The 19,822-nt window shown below is 39.1% G+C and overlaps 1 protein-coding gene across 3 annotated transcripts in view; it reads left to right on the top strand.

Moving 5' to 3' along the window:
* Positions 1 to 19,822, top strand: part of KCNMB2 (potassium calcium-activated channel subfamily M regulatory beta subunit 2) — a 307,675-nt gene that overhangs the window by 249,462 nt on the left and 38,391 nt on the right. Inside the window, exon 2 of one of the 3 annotated variants that reach the window (XM_025375853.1) lies at positions 7,386 to 7,458. The exons of the other annotated variants lie outside the window; for them this stretch is intronic. Coding sequence (XP_025231638.1) covers positions 7,418 to 7,458 — 41 coding nt within the window. The 5' untranslated portion in view covers positions 7,386 to 7,417. The remainder of the gene's footprint in view (positions 1 to 7,385; positions 7,459 to 19,822) is intronic. 3 annotated transcript variants of the gene reach the window in all.

Raw genomic sequence — 19,822 nt, 5'->3', positions numbered from 1 at the left:
GCCATAAAAAAGGATGAGTTTGTGTCCTTTGTAGGGACATGGATGCAGCTGGAAACCATCATTCTTAGCAAACTATCACAAGAACAGAAAACCAAACACCGCATGTTCTCACTCATAGGTGGGAACTGAACAATGAGATCACTTGGACTCAGGAAGGGGAACATCACACACCGGGGCCTATCATGGGGAGGGGGGAGGAGGGAGGGATTGCACTGGGAGTTATACCTGATGTAAATGACGAGTTGATGGGTGCAGCACACCAACATGGCACAAGTATACATATGTAACAAACCTGCAAGTTATGCACATGTACCCTACAACTTAAAGTATAATAATAATAAATAAATTTAAAAAAAAAAAAAAAAAAAAGAAGCAAGAGTTAAACCACATTCACCATGAAGGAAAGGGTGGTTTCAACATAAATCTGTCATTTCTACTGATCTAGGAGGAACACGTGAGTCATGAGCAGGTTTCCTCACACCAGTTGGGTACGTGTGATGCCCAAAAGAGTGAATGTTTAACAATTAAGCTGGTTTTAAATGTGTAGCATGGAAGGAATCAAACTGAATGTCAGTTGTGATTATTCACTTGTACAGCGCATTAAAGGTAAATTATCAAATAGTGAACGAATTAAGATCATGTAAAAATGTGTTTGCCATTTCTTCAGAGAGCTTTCGGGTTCTTTGGAAAAAAATCAAACAGAAGGGCTTTATGTATTAGTATGGCCAAATTTTGAAAAAATAAAAATCTGCTATTTCCCCCAAATGGAGGAAACTAACATTTACTGAGTACCTACTGAATACCATATATATTATTTCAAATAACTGTCACATAGAAATCCTATAACATCTGCTATTACTCTAATTTTCTTGATGAGGAAAATGAAACTCAGGGAATTTAACAATGTATTTCTGTCATATAATTACTAAATAATGGAGCTGGGATTGCACTCTGAATCCAATTTAAAAGTGCTTTCAACTAAACCCTGAGATGGTCATTTCTGACAGCTGTGATGACCAGAGAAGTGATGCAATGCAAAACTTATTTTATTATTTATGAACGTGCATAGCAATCTTATATTAAAGACACCCATCCACACTTGCCTGACCTCCTTGTCTACTCCTCTAGACCAAAGTTCTATAAGAGTAGAGGCATTGTGTGATATGTTTATCAATATGTTCCCAAAACCCAACTTGGTGCCTGCCACCTAACTACAAGTTCAGTAAATATTTGTTGGATAAAGAAGTGAATGCTGAATTGATTAAAAGGATACAGATTAGCTCCACACTCATATTTTCACAGATGGTGAAACTGGGGGAATAGCGGGTATTTTGTCTGCAGTTTACTATTGCTCGGTGACAGAGTGAAGATTAGAAACCCAAAGCTCTGAATAAAAGCCCATTGTTGAGTCTAATGAACCAGGTCAACAGCAGGCTAAAGGACAGGTCCATTATTTAACTTAAGCTGCTGTCCTCCTGAAACAGATGTCAATGTGTCATGATTACATGAACAACAGTTGTTTTACATAACACATGACGGAGGTCACAAGTGACCACCACACCATTGCCAGTCAGAGGAGTCCATACATGGTTGCCCCAGCTACTGAAAAGCAGGTTGCAAGACAACCAAATAGAACCCTCCAGTGATCCCCACCACTGTCAAGCCATAGGAACACCAAATTGAAAGACTATCCACACAAGAAAATGCCTTCATAAGGAGCAAAAATCAGGTGAGCAATCACAGTACCAGGTTTTAACATCATAGCAAGGAAAGACACATTGAAAAGGCTAGGAAAAACAGTCTTGAATTGCCCACATTGCCACCGCCATCCCCCAGTAGAAGCTGCATGGCACAGAGACAGAATCTGTGTACCTGGAAGAGAGTATAGCGATTGTGGGACTTTGCATTGACATTCACAGCTGCCCTGTCACACTGGAAAACATGGGGGCAGAACTCAGCTGGAACCACCAGATGGAATATTTAAACAAGCCCTAGCCAGAGAGGAATTGTCTACCTCAGTGGTCAGAGCCTGAGTTCCAGCTAGCCTCATTACTGTGAGAAAAAGTGCTCTAGGGTCCTAAATAAACTTGAAAGGCAGTCTAGGTCACAAAGACCTGGGCAAGTCCTGATGCTGTGCTGGGCTCATAACCAGTGCATTTGGTGGGCACACAACCCAGTGAGACACCATCCGGGGCAACTAAGGGAGTACTTGCATCACCCCTCCCCCAAACCAGGGCAGTGCAGCTTCCAGCTCCAGGAGAGACTCCTTTCCTCTGCTTGAGGAGAGGCCGGGGGAGAGTAAAGGGAACTTTGTCTTGAAACGTGGATACCAGCTCAACCACAGTGGAATATGGCACCAGGCAAAGTCCTAAGGACTCTATTCCAGGCTCTTGATTATGGATGACATTTCTGGATACCCTGTGGGCCAGAAGGGAACCCACTGCCTTGAAGGGAAGAACCTAGTCCAGGTAGGATTTATCACCTGCTGACTAAAGAGTCCTTGGGCCTTGAATAAACATCAGTGATTGCCAGGCAGTACTTATCACGGGGCTTAAGTGAGACCCAGGGCCATGCTGGCTTTTAGTGTGACCCAGCACATTCTCAGCTGTGGGGGCCATAGAGAGAGACTTCTTCTGTTGAGGAAAGGAGAGGGAAGACTAAAGGGCACTTGGTCTTGCAGCTTGGGTACCAACTTGGCCACAGTAGAGTAGGGCACCAAGCAGGCTTCTGGGATCCCCAGTTCCAGATCTTGGTTCCTGAAAGGCATTTCTGGACTCACCCTGGGCTGGAGGGGTGATCACTGCCATGAAAAGAGATGCAGGCCTAGCCGGGTTCACTATCTGCTGCCTGAAGGGATTTTGTCCTTGAATGAATATCAGCAGTAGCCAGACAGTGGTCACTGTGGACCTTGGGTAAGAAATAGTGCTGTGCCGACTTTGGATCCAACCCAGTGCAGTCCCAGTGGTGGTGGCCACAGAGGTGCTTATGTCACCCCTCCAACAGCTCCAGGCAAATTGGCACAAAGAGAGAAACTTCATTTGTTCAGGGAAAAGTAAAGGAAGAGAAGAAGAGTCTCTGCCTGGTCATCCAGGGAATTCTACTGCATCTTACCAAGACAATCAAGGCAGTAGCTCTACAAGTCTGCAAAAGCCACAGTGTTACTGGGCTTGAGGTACTCCATAATGCAGATAGAGCTGCAGTGACCAAAGATTGAGATCACAACACTTTATACCTCTTGAATACCTGGAAAGCCTTCCCAAGGACAGATACAAACTACCCCAGACTGCAAAGACTATGATAAATAGCTAACTCTTCAATGCCCAGACATTGCTGAATATCCACAAGCATCAAGATCATCCAGGAAAACATGACCTCACAAAATGAACTAAATAAGGCATAAGTGTCCAATCCCAGGATGACAGACACATGTGACCTTTCAGACAGAAAATTCAACATAACTATTTTAAGGAAGCTCAATGGAATTCAAGACAACACAGAGAAGGAATTAAAAATCCTACCAGCTAAATTTAACAAAGAGATTGAAATAATTTTTTAAAATTAAGTAGAAATTCTGGAGTTGAAAAATTTAACTGACATACTGAAGAATGTATTGGTCTTCCAACAGCTGAACTAATGAAGCAGAAGAAATCATTAGTGAGCTTGGAAACAGGCTATTTGAAAACACAGTCAGAGGAGACAAAAGAAAAAAGAATAAAAAACAATGAACCACACCGACAGGATCTGGAAAATAGCCTCAAAAGGGCAAATGTAAGAGTTATTGGCCTTAAAGTGGAGGCAGAGAAAGAGATAGAGTAGAAAGGGTATTCAAAGGGATAATAACGAGAAAATCTCAAACCTAGAGAAAGATATCAAATATTCAAGTACAGGAAAGTTATAGAACACCAAACAGATTTAACCAAAAGAAGACTACCTCAAAGCATTTACCAATCAAACTCTCAAAGTTCAGGAATAAAGAAAGGATATTAAAAGAAGCAAGAGAAAAGAAGTAAATAACATACAAACACGTTCCAGTATATCTGGCAGCAGACATCTCAGTGGAAACCTCTCAGGCCAGGAGAGGGTGGCATGACATATTTAAAGGGCTAAAAGAAAAGAAAAAAGAAAAAAAAACTTTCGTTTTAAAATAGTGTACCCAGCAAAAATATCTTTCAAACATGAAAGAGAAAATATTTTCCCATACACAGAAAAGCTGAGGGATTTCATCAATACCAGACCTGTCCTATGAGAAATGCAGTTCTTCAGCCTGAAAGAAAAGGATGTTAAGCAAGAAAAATCATCTGAAGGTACAAAATCCACTGAAAACAGCAAGTACACAGACAAACTCAGAATATTATAACATTGTAATTGTGGTATACAAAGTACTCATATCTTGAGTAGAAAGACTAAAAGAAAAACCTATCAAAAATAAGAATTGCAACGTCTTTTCAAGACATAGTATAATAAGGAATAAATAGAAATGACTAAAAGTTTAAAAGTGGGATGAATTGAGTTAAAATGTCAAATTTGTATTAGTTTTCCTCTTTGCTTATTTTTCTGCTTGTTGTTTTTGTTCGTTTTTGAAATCAGTGCTGTCATCAGCTTAAAATAATGGGTTATAAGATGTTGTTTGCAAGCCTCATGGTAACCTCAAATCAAAAAACCTACAGCACATATGCAAAAAATTAAAAGCAAGAAATTAAAACATACCATTAGAAAAAAAATTACCTTCACAGAAAGGAAGATGGGAAGAAAAGAAGGAAGAAAGAGAAGACTGCAAAACAACCAGAAAGCACATAATAAAATCGCAAGAGTACATCTTTACTTGTCAATAATAACATTGGATGGAAATAAACTAAAGTCTTCAATCAAAAGACACAGAATGGCTGAATGGATTAAAAAAAAAAAAAAAAAAGACCAAATGGTCTGTTGCCTACAAGGAACACACTTCGCCTATGTATACCCATAGGCTAAAAATAAAGAAGTAGAAAAAGATATTCCATGCAAATGAAAACCAAAAAAGAGCAGAAGTAGCTATATTTACGTGGTATGAAAGAGATTTCAAGACAAAACTAGTGATGGACTAAGAGTTCAGCTGGGGAAGTGCCACTGCCAAGCCTGCAGCCTGACGCCCTCTCAGTAGTGCCTGCATTGGGTGCCACAGTACCTGTCTGAGCACTGGGCACACCCATGCTCCCACCCAGCCCTCCCATCTTGGCTGGTGCTTGGAGCCTGCACTGCCACTGCTGCCCTTTCTCTCAGGCCACACAGCCGAGTAAACAGCCACAAGCTACATCGACAGTGCCCATGTTCTGCTGCTGAGCCACCATGGAGTCACTCAGCCCTTGGAGCCTAAATGTACACAGTCCTGCTCTCAGACATACCACCATTAGATTTAATAGTCAGCTTTCATCAATACTAATTTTCAGCTATGGAATCAAAGATATACGGCCCTACTCTGGGACACACCTCCACTGGATTTAATTCCTCACTAACACTTTCAGCTGTGGAATTGCAGACAGGTGATGACAAAGGAATGACATTGCAAATGAATATCAAGTGAGGGGAGCAGAATGATGCCCAAGGGTAAATGTTCTAAAACATGACAAGAATTTTCTCTCAGTGATGACATGGCAGATAAACAAACTAGGGAAAAAAATGATAAGATAAAGTTTCTCTAACCAAGACCTCAAAGCTGGACTAGAGTGCTGGAGGGAAGGAAGTGAGAGAGCAAGCCACCAAGCAGAAGCTGCTCTTCACCATGGGGGCCAATGGAGAGTAGAAGGACTCAGATACAGATGCCTCCAGCCCAGTCTCTGTTATGGGACTGCAAGGCTGATACACTCCATGGCATGAGGTGGAGGTTCCTATAGCCAAGAAGAAAGAGAAGCAGGTTCTGAGAAGAGGATTAAGAAGGAACCTGTCATCCGGAAGTCCAGCCTGCTATTTGGCATGGGGCTATCTGGGATCCAAGCCAGCTACCTCATCTCTGAACACCAGCAGGTGGCTCTTCTCATGCAGATGACAGCCAAGGAGTCTGAAAACAGCCCAGAGGACAAAACACCAAATCACCCCTCCCAGTCTACAGTGTGTTGGACGGGAATAGCTAACTCTGCCTCAAAAAACAAAGATAAAGGGAACAAGAGAAACGAACAAGGAGAGACCTTTCTGCACTGAGCTGCCATCTGAAGGGATATCCAGAACATCAAAGGACTCATATGTGAGTGAATGGACATCAACACCAAGGACTTCACAGGCTAGACAGTGCCGCATGAAACATTTAACCAGGGATATTACAAGGTTGCAAAGCAGCCACTGGCCCCAGGTACAGAGGTGAACACCAAAGGCCTGGACAGTAATACGCCTTTGCAGAACACCACCACCAACAGGCATGACAAGGTTGGCATCTTCCCTTGGCCTTCACATGTCTGCCCTGTCCTGATGTCTGGGTCATTCTGTAGCTTCATGTTCCCCTATCCTAACTAGTCTCATGGTGCTGGGCTAGTAAGTCAGTCTCATGGTGCTGGGCTGAGGAAGTACGTTTTTGCCTCCTGGACCTCAAAGGCCAGCTGTCCCCTCTATCTGCCCTCAGCTTTCTCACCTTGGATCAACACCTGAACAGCCTCTCATAGTATTCACAACAAGCACCATCTAAAAAAAGGCTTGTATCCATGAGACATGTAGGTCTGGTTGTGTTTTATCAGGCGAAGGATTATACCAAGTGGAAGGAGGGCTGCAGGGGTTGCTACTGGTCCCTCTCTTTGTTACTGTGGGACTGTTAGACCTGCAAGGCAGATCCATCCAAGTCTGGAATGAGGAAATACCATTCCACAGGTATAGCCAGTGCATAGGATGATAGAATCAAGATTAGACAAAATGACCATTATAACCAGCCCAGGAGCAGTGAGCACTAAGAGGACTCAGCCTTCATGGGGAAGTGACTGCTTCCAGGTCTGAAGCAAGGAATAACATGATGTATTCAAAACCCTCTGTCCTGCTGGAAAGGGGGGCTGGTAGTCACAGGTGGGAGGGTCTTAAGTCATCACCAGAGCTCTGTGAAGAGCTCCCTGGTCATAGACAGTATAGTTGGAGTGTGGTAAGGACAAGGCCAGGGGGACAAATGAGGCCACATTTGCTTGCATCCATCATACTTTATGGCAAGTCATGCCTGGCCATCATGGGAGATGCTGGAATCCACAGCACCTAGGGTGTAAAAAGCATTTGCGAAATGACAAGTCACTGTGGGGGATGGAGGGGACTCTGAATTAAAGATTTCTGTGACAATCAGGGAAATCTGAACTGATTCCATATTTGATGTTAAAAAAAATTCCCATTAAATTTTTAGGTAAGATAATGGCATTATGGTTTGTTTTGTTTGTTTTTATAAGGACCCTTCCATAGAAATGTACTGAAAAAGTCTATGCAATGTGATTTGCTAAACAATACCCAGAAAGCAGACAGGTGTGAGTGGAATGGCACTGGTTGTGGGCTGACAGGTGATGCAGCTGGGGAAGGGGGCATCCTTTGAGTTTTTATATTTTTGTAACTATCACTTTTAAACTTTTTATTATTGAGACTGTCAAAGACTCTGTAAACATGGTGAGGTAAATAAGATAATGGTCCCCAAGTGCCTATGTCACGACCCTGGAAGCTATGGGTATGTGACTTCACATGGGAGATTATCCAGGATTATCTGGGCTGGCCTAGGGTAATCACATGGGTCCTTGAAGTTTAAGAGCTTTTCCTGGCTGAGCCACAGCAATACCAGAAGAAGCTGAAGACATTAGAGCCTGAGGTCCCTCCTCAGGCTTCTTCTGGTATCTGGCCTTGCTGGCCTTGGAGTAGGAGGCCAAGGAATGTGGTGACCTCTAGGGGCTGGGAACAGGAACCTCAGTCCCGCTCCTGCCAGCACCTTGACATTAGCCCAGTTAGGGAGGCAGATTTTGGACCTCTGACTTCCAGAATTGTAGCCTAAGAGTGCAGTGATTTGTTGTAAGTTGCAATAGAAAACTCATACACATAAAAACTATGTGCTGATTAAATAATATAAAATATAATGTACTAAATAAAAATAGATTATGTGTATGACAAGACTCTATATTAAACCTCATTACAGATTCTTTTAATGCACTAATCTCAGACCTAAATAAAGTTGAGATTAAATTTAATATTTGTACTTGAGTTATGTCCTGGGTGTATGAAACACAGTTTGCTGATGATAAACAGCTGGACAGAGCTCTGGAAATGTCATCATGGGTGTTCCTGCCACTAATATTACCACTCTTATGCTTGTAAAGCCAAACAAGGAAGATACCATCTTACATTATAATGTAAATGAAAATGAAAAATAAACCAGCTTACAAAACTTGGAAAAAGAAGAAAATTTATAAAAAGAGACAAAGAAGGTCATTATGTAATGATAAAGGGGTTAACTCAGCAAGAGGATATAATAATTATAAATATATATGCACCCAACACTGGAGCCTCTAGATATAAAAAGCAAATATTATTAGAGCTAAAGCAAGAGATAAATCCCAAGGCAATAATAGCTTCGACACCCCACTTTCAGTATTGGACAGATCATCCAGACAGAAATCAGCAAAGAAATATTGGATTTAATCTGCACTATCACATAAATTGACCTAATAGATATTTACAGAACATTTCTTCCAATGGCTGCAGAATGCACATCTTTCTCCTCGGCACATAGATCATTCTCAACGATAAACCATATGTTATGCCACAAATAAGTCTTTAAATATTCAAAAAAATTGAAATAATATCAAATATCTTTTCTGACCACAATGGAATAAAACTAGAAATCAATATCAAGAGAAATTTCAGAAACTATACAAATGTATGGAAATTAAACAATATGCTCCTGAATCACCAGAGGGTCAATGAATAAATTAAGAAGAAAATTAAAAATTTTATTGAAATAAAAATGGAAATACAATATACCCAAACTTATGGGATACAGTGAAAGCAGTAGTAAGAGGAAAGTTTATAGCAGTAGACACCTACATCAAAAAAGTAGAAAAACTTCAAATAAACAACCTAATGATGCACCTCAAAGAATTAAAAAAGCAGAAGCCAACCAAATCCATACTTAGTCAAAGAAAAGACACAACAAAGATTAGAGCAGAAATAAAGAAACTGAAATGAAGAAAAACAACACAAAAGATCAATGAAACAAAAAGTTGGTTTTTTGAAAAGATAAAGTTGAAAATCATTAGCCAGACTAAGGAAACAAGACTCAAATAAATAAAACCAGAGAAGAAAAAGCAGGCAGTACACCTGATACTACAGAAATTCAAAAGATCATTAGAGACTACTATGAGCAACTATATGGCAATAAATTGGAAAATTTAGAAGAAATAGATAAATTCCTAGGCACATACAATCCACTAAAATTGAACCAGAAAGGGACTCAAAACCTGAGAAGACCAACAATAAGTAATGAGATCAAAGCCCTAGTAAAAAGTTCCTGCAAAGAAAAGCCCAGGACCCAATGGATTCATTGCTGAATTTTACCAAACACTTAAAGAACAACTAATACCAATCCTACTCAAACTATTCAAAAAAATAGAGCAGTGCAGAACACTTCCCAACTCTTTCTATTAGACCATTATTACCCAGATACAAAAACCAAAGACATCAAAAAAAGAAAATGACAGACCAATATCCCTGATGAATATTGACGCAAAAATCCTCAACAAAATAACAAATCAAACTCAACAACACATTAAAAAGATAATTCATCATGACCAAGTGAGATTTATCCCAGAGATGCATGGATGGTTCAACATATGCAAATCAATCAGTCTGATACATCCTATAAACAAAATGAAGGACAAAAACCATATGATCATTTCAATTGATGTTGAAAAAGCATTTAATTCTCTGAAGAATGTCAATGGTAGTTTAATAGGAATAGCATTGAATCTATAAATTACTTCGGGCAGTATGGCCATTTTCACAATATTGATTCTTCCTGTCCATGAGCATGGAATATTTTTCCATTTGTTTGTGTCCTCTGTGATTTCCTTAGGCAGTGGTTTGTAGTTTTCCTTGAAGAGGTCCTTCACTTCCCTTCTTAGCTGTATTCCTAGGTATTTTATTCACTTTATAGCAAGCGTGAATGTGAGTTCATTTATGATTTGGCTCTCTGCTTGCCTGTTGTTGGTGTATAGGAATGCTGGTGACTTTTGCACATTGATTTTTTATCTTGAGACCTTGCTGAAGTTGCTTATCAACTTAAGAAGCTTTTGGGCAGCGATGATGGGGTTTTCTAGATATAGGATCATGTCATGTGCAAAAAAAGACAATTTGACTTCCTCTCTTTCTATTTGAATATGGTTTATTTCTTTCTCTTGCCTGATTGCCCCGGCCAGAATTTCCATACTATGTTGAATAGGAGTGATGATAGAGGGCATCCTTGTCCTGTGCTAGTTTTCAAGGGGAAGGCTTCCAGCTTTTGCCCATTTAGTATGATATTGGCTGTGAGTTTGTCATAAATGGCTTTTATTATTTTGAGGTATGTTCCTTCAATACTTAGTTTATTAAGAGTTTTTAACATGAACGGATGTTGAATTTTATCAAAGGCCTTTTCTGCATCTATTGAGATAATTATGTGGGTTTTTTTTTTTTTTAGATCCGTTTATGTGATGAATTACGTTTATTGATTTGTGTATGTTGCACCAGCCTTGTATCCCGGGGTTGAAGCCAACTTAATTGCAGTGGAAAAGCTTTCTGATATGCTGCTGTATTCGGTTTGCCAGTATTTTATTGAGAATTTTTGCATGTATGTTCATCAGTGATATTGGGATATAGGTTTTCTTTTTTTGTTGTATCTCTGTCAGGTTTTGGTATGAGGATGATGCTGGCCTTATAGAATGTGTTAGGGAGAAGTCTCTCCTTTTCAATTGTTTGGAATAGTTTCAGAAGAAAGCATATCAGCTTAGTACTTCTGGTAGAATTCAGCTGTAAATCCATCTGGTCCTCGGTTTTTTGGGTTTTTGTTTTTTTTGTTGTTGTTGTTGGTTGTTGTTGTTTGTTTGTTTGGTAGGCTCATTGCAGCACTATTCACAATAGCAAAGACATGGAATCAACCCAAATGCCCATCAATGATAGACTGGATAAAGAAAATGTGGTACATATACACCATGGAATACTACGCATCCATAAAAAGTAACAAGATCATGTTCCTTTCAGAGACATAGATGGAGCTGGATGCCATTATCCTAAACAAACTAATGCGGTCACAGAAAAGCAAACACCGCATGTTCTCACTTATAAGGGAGAGCTGAACAATGGGAACACATAGACACAGGGAGGGGAACTACACACACCAGGGTCTGTCAGGGAGTGAGGGGAGGGGAGGGAGAGCATTAGGAAAAATAGATAATACATGCTGGGCTTAATTACTAGGTGGTGGGTTGATAGGTGCAGCTAACCATCATGGCACATGTTTACCTATGTAACAAACCTGCACATCCTGTACTTGTACCCCATAACTTAAAAATTAAAATTAAAAAAGAAAAAACAAAAATAAATTAAAATAAACAATGTGATGTTAGTCACTGACTCAAAAAGAAAGCACTTAATAAAATACAATATCCCTTGATGATTAAAAAACTCTCAAAAAACTAGGCATAGAAGGAACATATCTCAACATAAGAAAGGCCATATATGACATACCCATAGCTGATATCACACTGAATGGGAAAAAAGTGAAAGCCTTTTCTCTGAGATCTGGAACACACCAAGGATGCCTACTTTTACCACTGTTATTCAACATAGTAATGGAAGCCCTAGCTAGAGCAATCAGACAAGGGAGAGAAATAAAAGACATCCAAATTGGAAAGGAAGAAGTCAAATTATCCTTGTTTGAAGACTACATAATCTTATAAAAACCCTAAAGACTTCCCCAAAAACCTATTAGAACTGATAAACAAATTCAGTAAAGTTGCAGGATACAAAAATCAACACATAAAAATAGTGGAATTTCTATATGCCAACAGCAAACAATCTGAAAAAGAAATTAAGAAAGTAATTCCACTTACAATAACTACAAATAAAATAAAATATCTGGAAATAAACTTAACCAAAGAGGTGAAAGAACTCTACAATGAAAACTATAAAACAATGATGCAAAAAATTTGAAGAGTTCACAGAAAATGAAAAGATATTCCATAGTCATGGATTGGGAGAATCAATATTGTTAAAATGTCCATACTACCCAAAGCAATCTACAGATTCAATGCAATCCCTATCAAAATACCAATGACATTCTTCACAGAAATAGAAAAATGATCCCATGATTTATATGGAACCACAAAAGACCTAGAGTAGCCAAAGCCATACTGACCAAAAAGAGCACAACGGGAGGAATCATATTATCTGACATCAAATTATGCTATACAGCTATAGTAACCAAAACAGCATGGCACTGGAAGAAAAAGAGACGAATAGACCAATGAGACAAAATAAGAACCCAGAAATAAATCTACACATCTACATTAAACTCATTTTCAACAAAGGTAGCAAGAACATACATTGGGGGAAAAGATAGTCTTCTTAATAAATGGTGCTGGGAAAGCTAAGTATCTATATGCTGAAGAATGAAACCAGACTCCATCTCTTGCCATGTGCAAAAAACAAATCAAAATGGATTACAAACTTAAATCTAAGATCTCAAACCATGAAACCACTGTAAGAAAACATCGAGGAAGCTCTCCAGGACATTGGTCTGGGCAAAGATTTCTTGAACAATACCCCCAAAACACAGGAAAACAAAGCAAAAATCGACCAATGAGATCACATCAAGTTAAAAAGCTTCTGCATAGCAAAGAAAAGAATCAACAAAGTGAAGAGACAACCCACAGAATGGGAGAAAATATCTGCAATCTATCCATCTGACAAGCAATTAGTAATCAGAATATATAAGGAGCTCAAACAAATCCACAGGAAAAAAAATCTAATAATCTGATTAAAGAATAGGCAAAAGTTCTGAATAGACATTTCTTGATAGAAGACATACAAATGGCAAACAAGTATATGAAAAAGTGTTCATCATCACTGGTCATCAAAGAAATGCAAATTAAAACTATAATGAGATATCATCTCACCCCAAGTTAAAATAGCTTTTATCCAAAAGACAGGGAATAACAAATGCTAGTAAGGATGTGGAGAAAAGGGAACCCTTGTACACTGTTGGTGGGAATGTAAATTAGTACAACCATTATGGAGAACAGTTTGGAGGTTCCTCAAAAAAATAAAAATAGAACTACCATATAATCCAGCAAATCCGCTGCTAGATAAACCCAAAAGAATGCAATTCAGTATATCAAAGAGATACCTGTACTACCATGCTTGTTGCAGCACTATTCACAATAGCCAAGATTTGGAAGCAACCTAATTATCCATCAACAGATGAATACATAAAGAAAATGTGGCACATATACACAATGAAGTACTATTCAGCCATAAAAAAAAATAGATCCTGTCATTTATTCCAACATAGATAGAACTGGAGGTCATTGCATTAAGTGAAATAAGTCAGGCACAGAAAGAAAACGTTTGCATGGCCTCACCCATTTGTGGAAGCTAAAAGTTAAAACAATTGAATTCATGGAGATACAGAGTAGAAGGATGGTTACCAGAGGCTGGAAGGAGAGTTGGAAATGGAATGAGGATGGTTAATGGATACAAAATATAGTTACATAGAATGAATAAGATCTAGTATTTAATAGCACAACAGGGTGACTGCAGTTTACAATAATTTATTGCACATTTTAAAATAACTAAAAGAGTAATAATTGGATGGTTTGTAACATGATGAAATGATAAATGCTCGAGGTGATGGATACCGCATTTACCCTGATATGATTATTACCCATTGGATGCCTGTATCAAAATAACTCATGTACCCCATAATACATGCAATACTATGCACCCATAAAAATTAAAAAGAAAGACAGAAAAGCAGTCTGCAATAAAAATCCAAAGAATATATTATCTCTTATTTCATTCTTCTCAAAAGACAATAGTGTTCTGCAGTTCACTCTTCTTTTCCTCTACAACTGGGCAGCAAGCAGGGCTATTCACTCAATCTTCTAGGCATCAAATTGGGAGAGAAAAGTATTTTTCATTCTTATTATGAAGCATTATCAAGAGACTATTCAGTGGTACTTACTATTTCCCAAAATTATACTGACATTTAAGAGGTAGGTAGAGAAATAAGAATCCACAAAAGAAATTGAAGGAGCAGCTAGATAATGAGAAGGAAAGCCGAGAGATCATTGTCCTCTAAGTCAAGGTTGCAAAGCATTTACAACATTTCTCTTTAGAGTAGAAGGAAATGAGCAACAATATCAAATTCAGCAAGCTGAGAGCTTAGGTAAATGTCGAGAGACAACTATTATACATACCTGCTGGGAAGTCATAGAAACCTTAGAAGGGAGCTGGTCTGGCGTAGTACAGATGTTGATTTGTTATTCTGACTCTTCATGGACTGCACTCCTTAGAAGCAGATCTGAATGTTTTGGTCCCCACAGTACCTAGGACAGCACCTGGAATGTAAGAGGGACTTATAAATGTTTGGCAAATCAATGAACTAAAACAAAGTAAAGTATGTAGTGGATTTGGAGGGAAAATATCCCAATGACATTTAAAATAGATTGTAATAAGATGCACCAATATTTTCTTAATTAAATCACTAAATCTAAAATTATCACCATATATTTAGCTTCTTCCCTGAGGGTCCTGAAGCCAAAACAACTCAATTCCTAAGGAGAACATATAATTTACCGCCTACAAAGATAAAGTCTCATACATTAGAAGCAACCCTAAGTTTCTGTGCTTAGAGTGACCTTTTGAGTTGCCAGAGTGATGTCATTAGTGTTACAGTTTTATGCAAGATTAGGCATGTAATTATGTGTTAAATAGTTCCATGGGCTCCTGCTTGCTCATTTAATAAAGCAGAGTTCATTAAGATTATCCCAAATGCGTAACTCAGGGCCACTGACACCAGAAAACTGCAACCACTTTGTTCTTTTCCTACCCCATATCTCACTTGCCCTTGCAGCTGTCACCTTGAGGCCTCAGCACTGGTAGGAAGTGAGAAGCCACTGCAAAGTGGCACCCAGCAGAAGCTTCTAGAAAGAGAAAGAGTATCCATAAATAATAAAACTTAAATGAAATCAGAACCTGAGAGGTTATAGTCGTGTTTCTTGGCTGCCCATCACAATTACCTGGACAGCTTCCAAAAATACATTAATGCCAGAGACTCACCCCCAGAGGTTCTCATCGGTCTGGAGTGAGACCCAGGCATCAGTATTTTTTAAAAGTTCTTCCAGATAATTCTAATGTGTGGCCAGCATGTGTGGCCAGCATTCAGAGGCACCGTCTTTATGTTTTTCTCTCTCAGAATGGGTATCCGAACTTAATGCTAATGAGAAAGTACTTCAGATTTTATCACCCTATATCTCGGAAAACCACTTTTCCTCTATTGAGTGCCACTGACCCATAAGAAAAAAAAAAAAGTCAATAGTCTAAATGTACAAGCACGAAGTGAATTAATTGAATTTTTTACAAAAGGAAAAAATTCAATCCATTTGTTTTTAAGTTTAATAATGGGGTGAAAAAGAAGTAACCTATCGGTTAGTGTGCGCCACTAACCAATTATTATGTTATTATGTTATTATGTTTCATGGTCTACTTTAAACACTTTTACATGTATTGTTTTATTTAGTCTCCCAAGCAACGTAGAAAGGCAAATATTATTATTCCCATTTTTACAGTCAAGGAAACAAAAACTCAGAGATGTTAAATTGACTTGTCCAAAGTCATAGAGTTGGCATATGGTGATGCCAGGAGGCAAACAAACAAATGGCCCCATCTGCTGCTCTCACTCATCTCTTTTCATCAGGCCATGCTGCCCTATCTAAAGAAAACCTTAGTGAATGATACTTCACCAAGCAATAGAAATTTTCTCTCCAAGCCAATGAAAGGGATAGATGGAGCTGGACAATCAAGAGAAGGAAAGAAAAGAAGTAGAGTAAGAAGAATGAAATTCAGTGCAAGCTAAGAGAAGGATCAGAAAGGAGACATCAACTGCATCCAGCAGATGAGTCACAGTGCGTGAGGCCAAAGTCATACTAAATGGCCACATTTCCCAATAGCTACTTAGATGGTCAAGGCAGCAAATACAACCCGTGTGTTACCATGTGCCCTGGATTGTGCTGTAAGGGTGCATAAGACACAGTCCTGCCCTACAGATGCTTATAACCTAGCATGGGAGGCAGATTTGCACACAAACAGGATAGATTTTGCCTTGCCTTAGCAGAAGTAAGTACCGAGAACTGGGAGTAGAGATGAAGAAACTGTTCATATGGGTCAGAGAAGACTTAGATGGCTTTGAAACAGGGTAACTCATTCATGATGAAGACAGAAGGAATGGTCGAACTGAATCATGGAAATAGAAACTAGCAAGGTGTGTGTTTGAGAAATGGAAAGGGCCCTTTATAAATTTCTGAGACAGGGAAATGATCCCATTCTCACTGACTCCCTCCTTTTACTCAGGGCTGAGATTGTATCTTCTAGCTTTGAATTTTCACATCATACTCATCTGCAGTTATATAGGAATGGTTCTGCCAGGTTCACTCCAGTTCCTAGATCATTTAATAGTGGAATTAGATTCAGGTTTCCTCTCCTCATTGCCCACAGCTCTGTGCAGCCACTATACAACGCATATCTCTATTTTATGTTAGGATTCCAAATTACAAAATTGTATGAAGTACTTTCTTTTTTGGTCTCTATATCCCTATCCTGATCACAATTCAAATGAAAAGTTTCTTGTCCTATAAAATGAGCAAAATTGAATTAATTTCTTAAGGTGTTCAGAAGGGCTGTCTTTGAGGGAAAGAACTTCCAAGCCAGCTTCCATTAACACATTTGGAATTCTAGGTGTTTCTTTGAAGCCCGGAAATTTTTTTTTAACCTTCACAGAACCTTTACACTATTGCCTTTAAAGCAGATACTTCCTTTTGTTTTAATTAACAATGACTTTAGCAAGTTTTAAATAATGGTTTGTCTTTATGAAAGAAAACTAGGGTGGAAACACTCCAAATCCACTTTTTGGGATAAACTGAGGAGTCATTAAGTCCTTTCCAACAAGATTTAGACAGTTCATTAGAATAAATATATTTTCATCTCCCACTTTCTATATCATCTTAAAACAGAGCAAAGGTACAGTGCTGGAATAATGACACACAGTCTGAAAAATATTCTAAATGTACTGAAATCACTGCAGTGCCTTTCACTTTGTAGTTTCAAAACATTTATAATTTGTATGATGTGTCTATTAAATGCTGCCTAATAGCCAGGAACAGGACAGCACTCAGGAATTTATTGGTTTACCTAGACTCAAATTGTGACCAAACCCTATGAAGGAATGACTAAAGCAATCAGAAGATTCTACTGGAGTCCAAGTTGAAATAACTTCTTGAAAGTTTAAGCCAACGCTCATTCTTATGAAGTAATTTATTCAATTTAGATTAAAAGTATTCTTATTTCCTGAAAGTTAACTGGTTTTAATAATGGATGTAGTCCTTATTCTATTTGATATTTTAGAGATGCTCAAAAAGAAACATAAATGACTTTAAACAACCCAGACCTAAGCCATTTAAACAGACAGCAGATTTGATTTCTATGTCTTTCTAAGTCTAGAGTCTAGGACATCCATGCAGGTGAATCCTTTGATTCCTGCCATTATCCCAGAACAAGGGTAGATGTATGAATTCTTGCATCTATACTGGTTATTAAACTCCCAGCCTCTGTTCTACCTCCTACAGTCTCTGTTCCTCATAGCTCTGATGCTGACCCAAGGGTTATAAAAGGAGATCAATTCCCAGACCTAATCCCAGAAAGTAAATACACAACAACAGAGTATATGCTTAGATCCATTCTTCAATTTATTGAATCACAAAATATTGGCGCTGAGAGGAATCTTAGAAGCTAACAGTTTCAAACTCTCCATGGTACAGAGTAAGCCCTAGAGATGTTAAGTGACTTTCTCAAGGTCACACAGCTAGTTAGTGACAAAACTGGGCCCATTACCAACCACTTACTATGAGTGCATGCTCTGATCCCTTGCTACTCAGTGTTGTCTGCAGACCAGCAATATCAGCATCACTTGAGAGCTTGTTAGAAAGGTAGGCTCTCAGGCTCCACCCAAGACCCTCTAAAGCAGAATTTGCATTGTAACAATTTTTTTTTTAAACAGGATGTCCCTGTGTCATCCAGGCTGGAGTGGTGCAGTGACACAACCATGGCTCACTGCAGCCTGGAACTCCCAGGCTAAAGCTATCCTCCCCCCTTAGCCTCCTGAGTAGCTGCCACTACAGGCACACCCTACGACACATGGCTAACTTTTTTATTTTTAATTTTATGTAGAGACGGGATCTTGCTATGTTGCCAGGTCTGGTCTCAAATTCCTGAACTCAAGTGATCCTCCCTACTAAGCCTCTCAAATTGCTGAGATTACAGGCATAAGCCACCACAACTGGCCCAAATCTTTAGGTCATTCATAGGCACATTACAGAGCTGAAGCCAAGCCAGGCACATTGGCAAGAACCTGTAGTCCCAACTACTGGGGAAGCTGAGGAGGTAGAATTTATTTTATTTATTTATTTAGTTAGTTAGTTAGTTAGTTAGTTAGTTTTGAGATGGAGTCTCGCTCTGTCACCCAGGCTGGAGTGCAGTGGCGAGATCTCCGCCGCCCGGGTTCATGCCATTCTCTTGCCTCAACCTCCTGAGGAGCTGGGACTACAGGCACCCACCACCACGCCCGGCTAACTTTTTCTATTTTTAGTAGAGACAGGGTTTCACCATGTTAGCCAGCATGGTCTCGGTCTCCTGACCTCATGATCCGCCCGCCTCGGCCTCCCAAAGTGCTGCGATTACGGGCGTGAGCCACCAGGCCTGGCCAGAGGTAGGATTTCTTGAACTCAGGAGTTTGAGGATGCAGTGAGCTATGATTGTGCATGGGAATAGCTGCTGCATTTCTGCCTGGGAAATGTAGCAAGTTCTCATGTCTAAAGAATATATTTTTAATTTAAAAACTAAAAGAATTGAAGGCAAGTAGATGTTGGTTTTAAGCATGGCTCTACCTATTCCAGCTGTAAGCAAAAATCTCAAACTCCTGAAAGCATCATTTAGAATCTGGAAATGATATCACTACCCACCTTGCAGAGTTTTCATTGTATAAGCATAACATAGATATATGCATATGCATTTCATGAAATATGTATGTGCATAAATAATATATTCAAAGTGCATGGCATATAGTAGAGAATATGGTATACAGTAGCTAATGTTATTTCCTGTCTCATGCTTATCATTAGTATTGTGCTTAACCATACTGAAAGCCACTAATGACTGCATCCATGAAGGAATCACCAGTCTTCCTTCCTTGGTTCTAATGTGTTAAATATCATTTTAACTTTTATATATGATTAAGACTTCTTTATTTAATGTTCGTAACTCCCAAGAAAATTATTATTATGTGGAAAACAAATAATAATAGCTAACTACTTTTAGTGCTGTGCTTAGAGAGGAAAGAACATCTGCCAAAGCCAAGTCCTAGTAACAATTAAAAAAAAAAAACCCACAACATTCTTAATATATCTTGACTCTAGATCCTACAAACCTGGCTTCTCCAGAAGCCAGAGAGTATCAGCTGCCACTGATGCTGTAATTTTCTTAGGCAGAGACTCAACTGCCATGGGCAGATGCCACAACAGCGGCAAAAGTGGGGCACGGT

This window comes from Theropithecus gelada, chromosome 2, assembly GCF_003255815.1.
Source record: "Theropithecus gelada isolate Dixy chromosome 2, Tgel_1.0, whole genome shotgun sequence".
In the NCBI taxonomy this organism is placed as follows: Eukaryota; Metazoa; Chordata; class Mammalia; order Primates; family Cercopithecidae; genus Theropithecus; species Theropithecus gelada.
The sequence above is the reverse complement of the archived record's forward strand: the minus strand, read 5'-3'. Positions and strand labels throughout refer to the sequence as shown.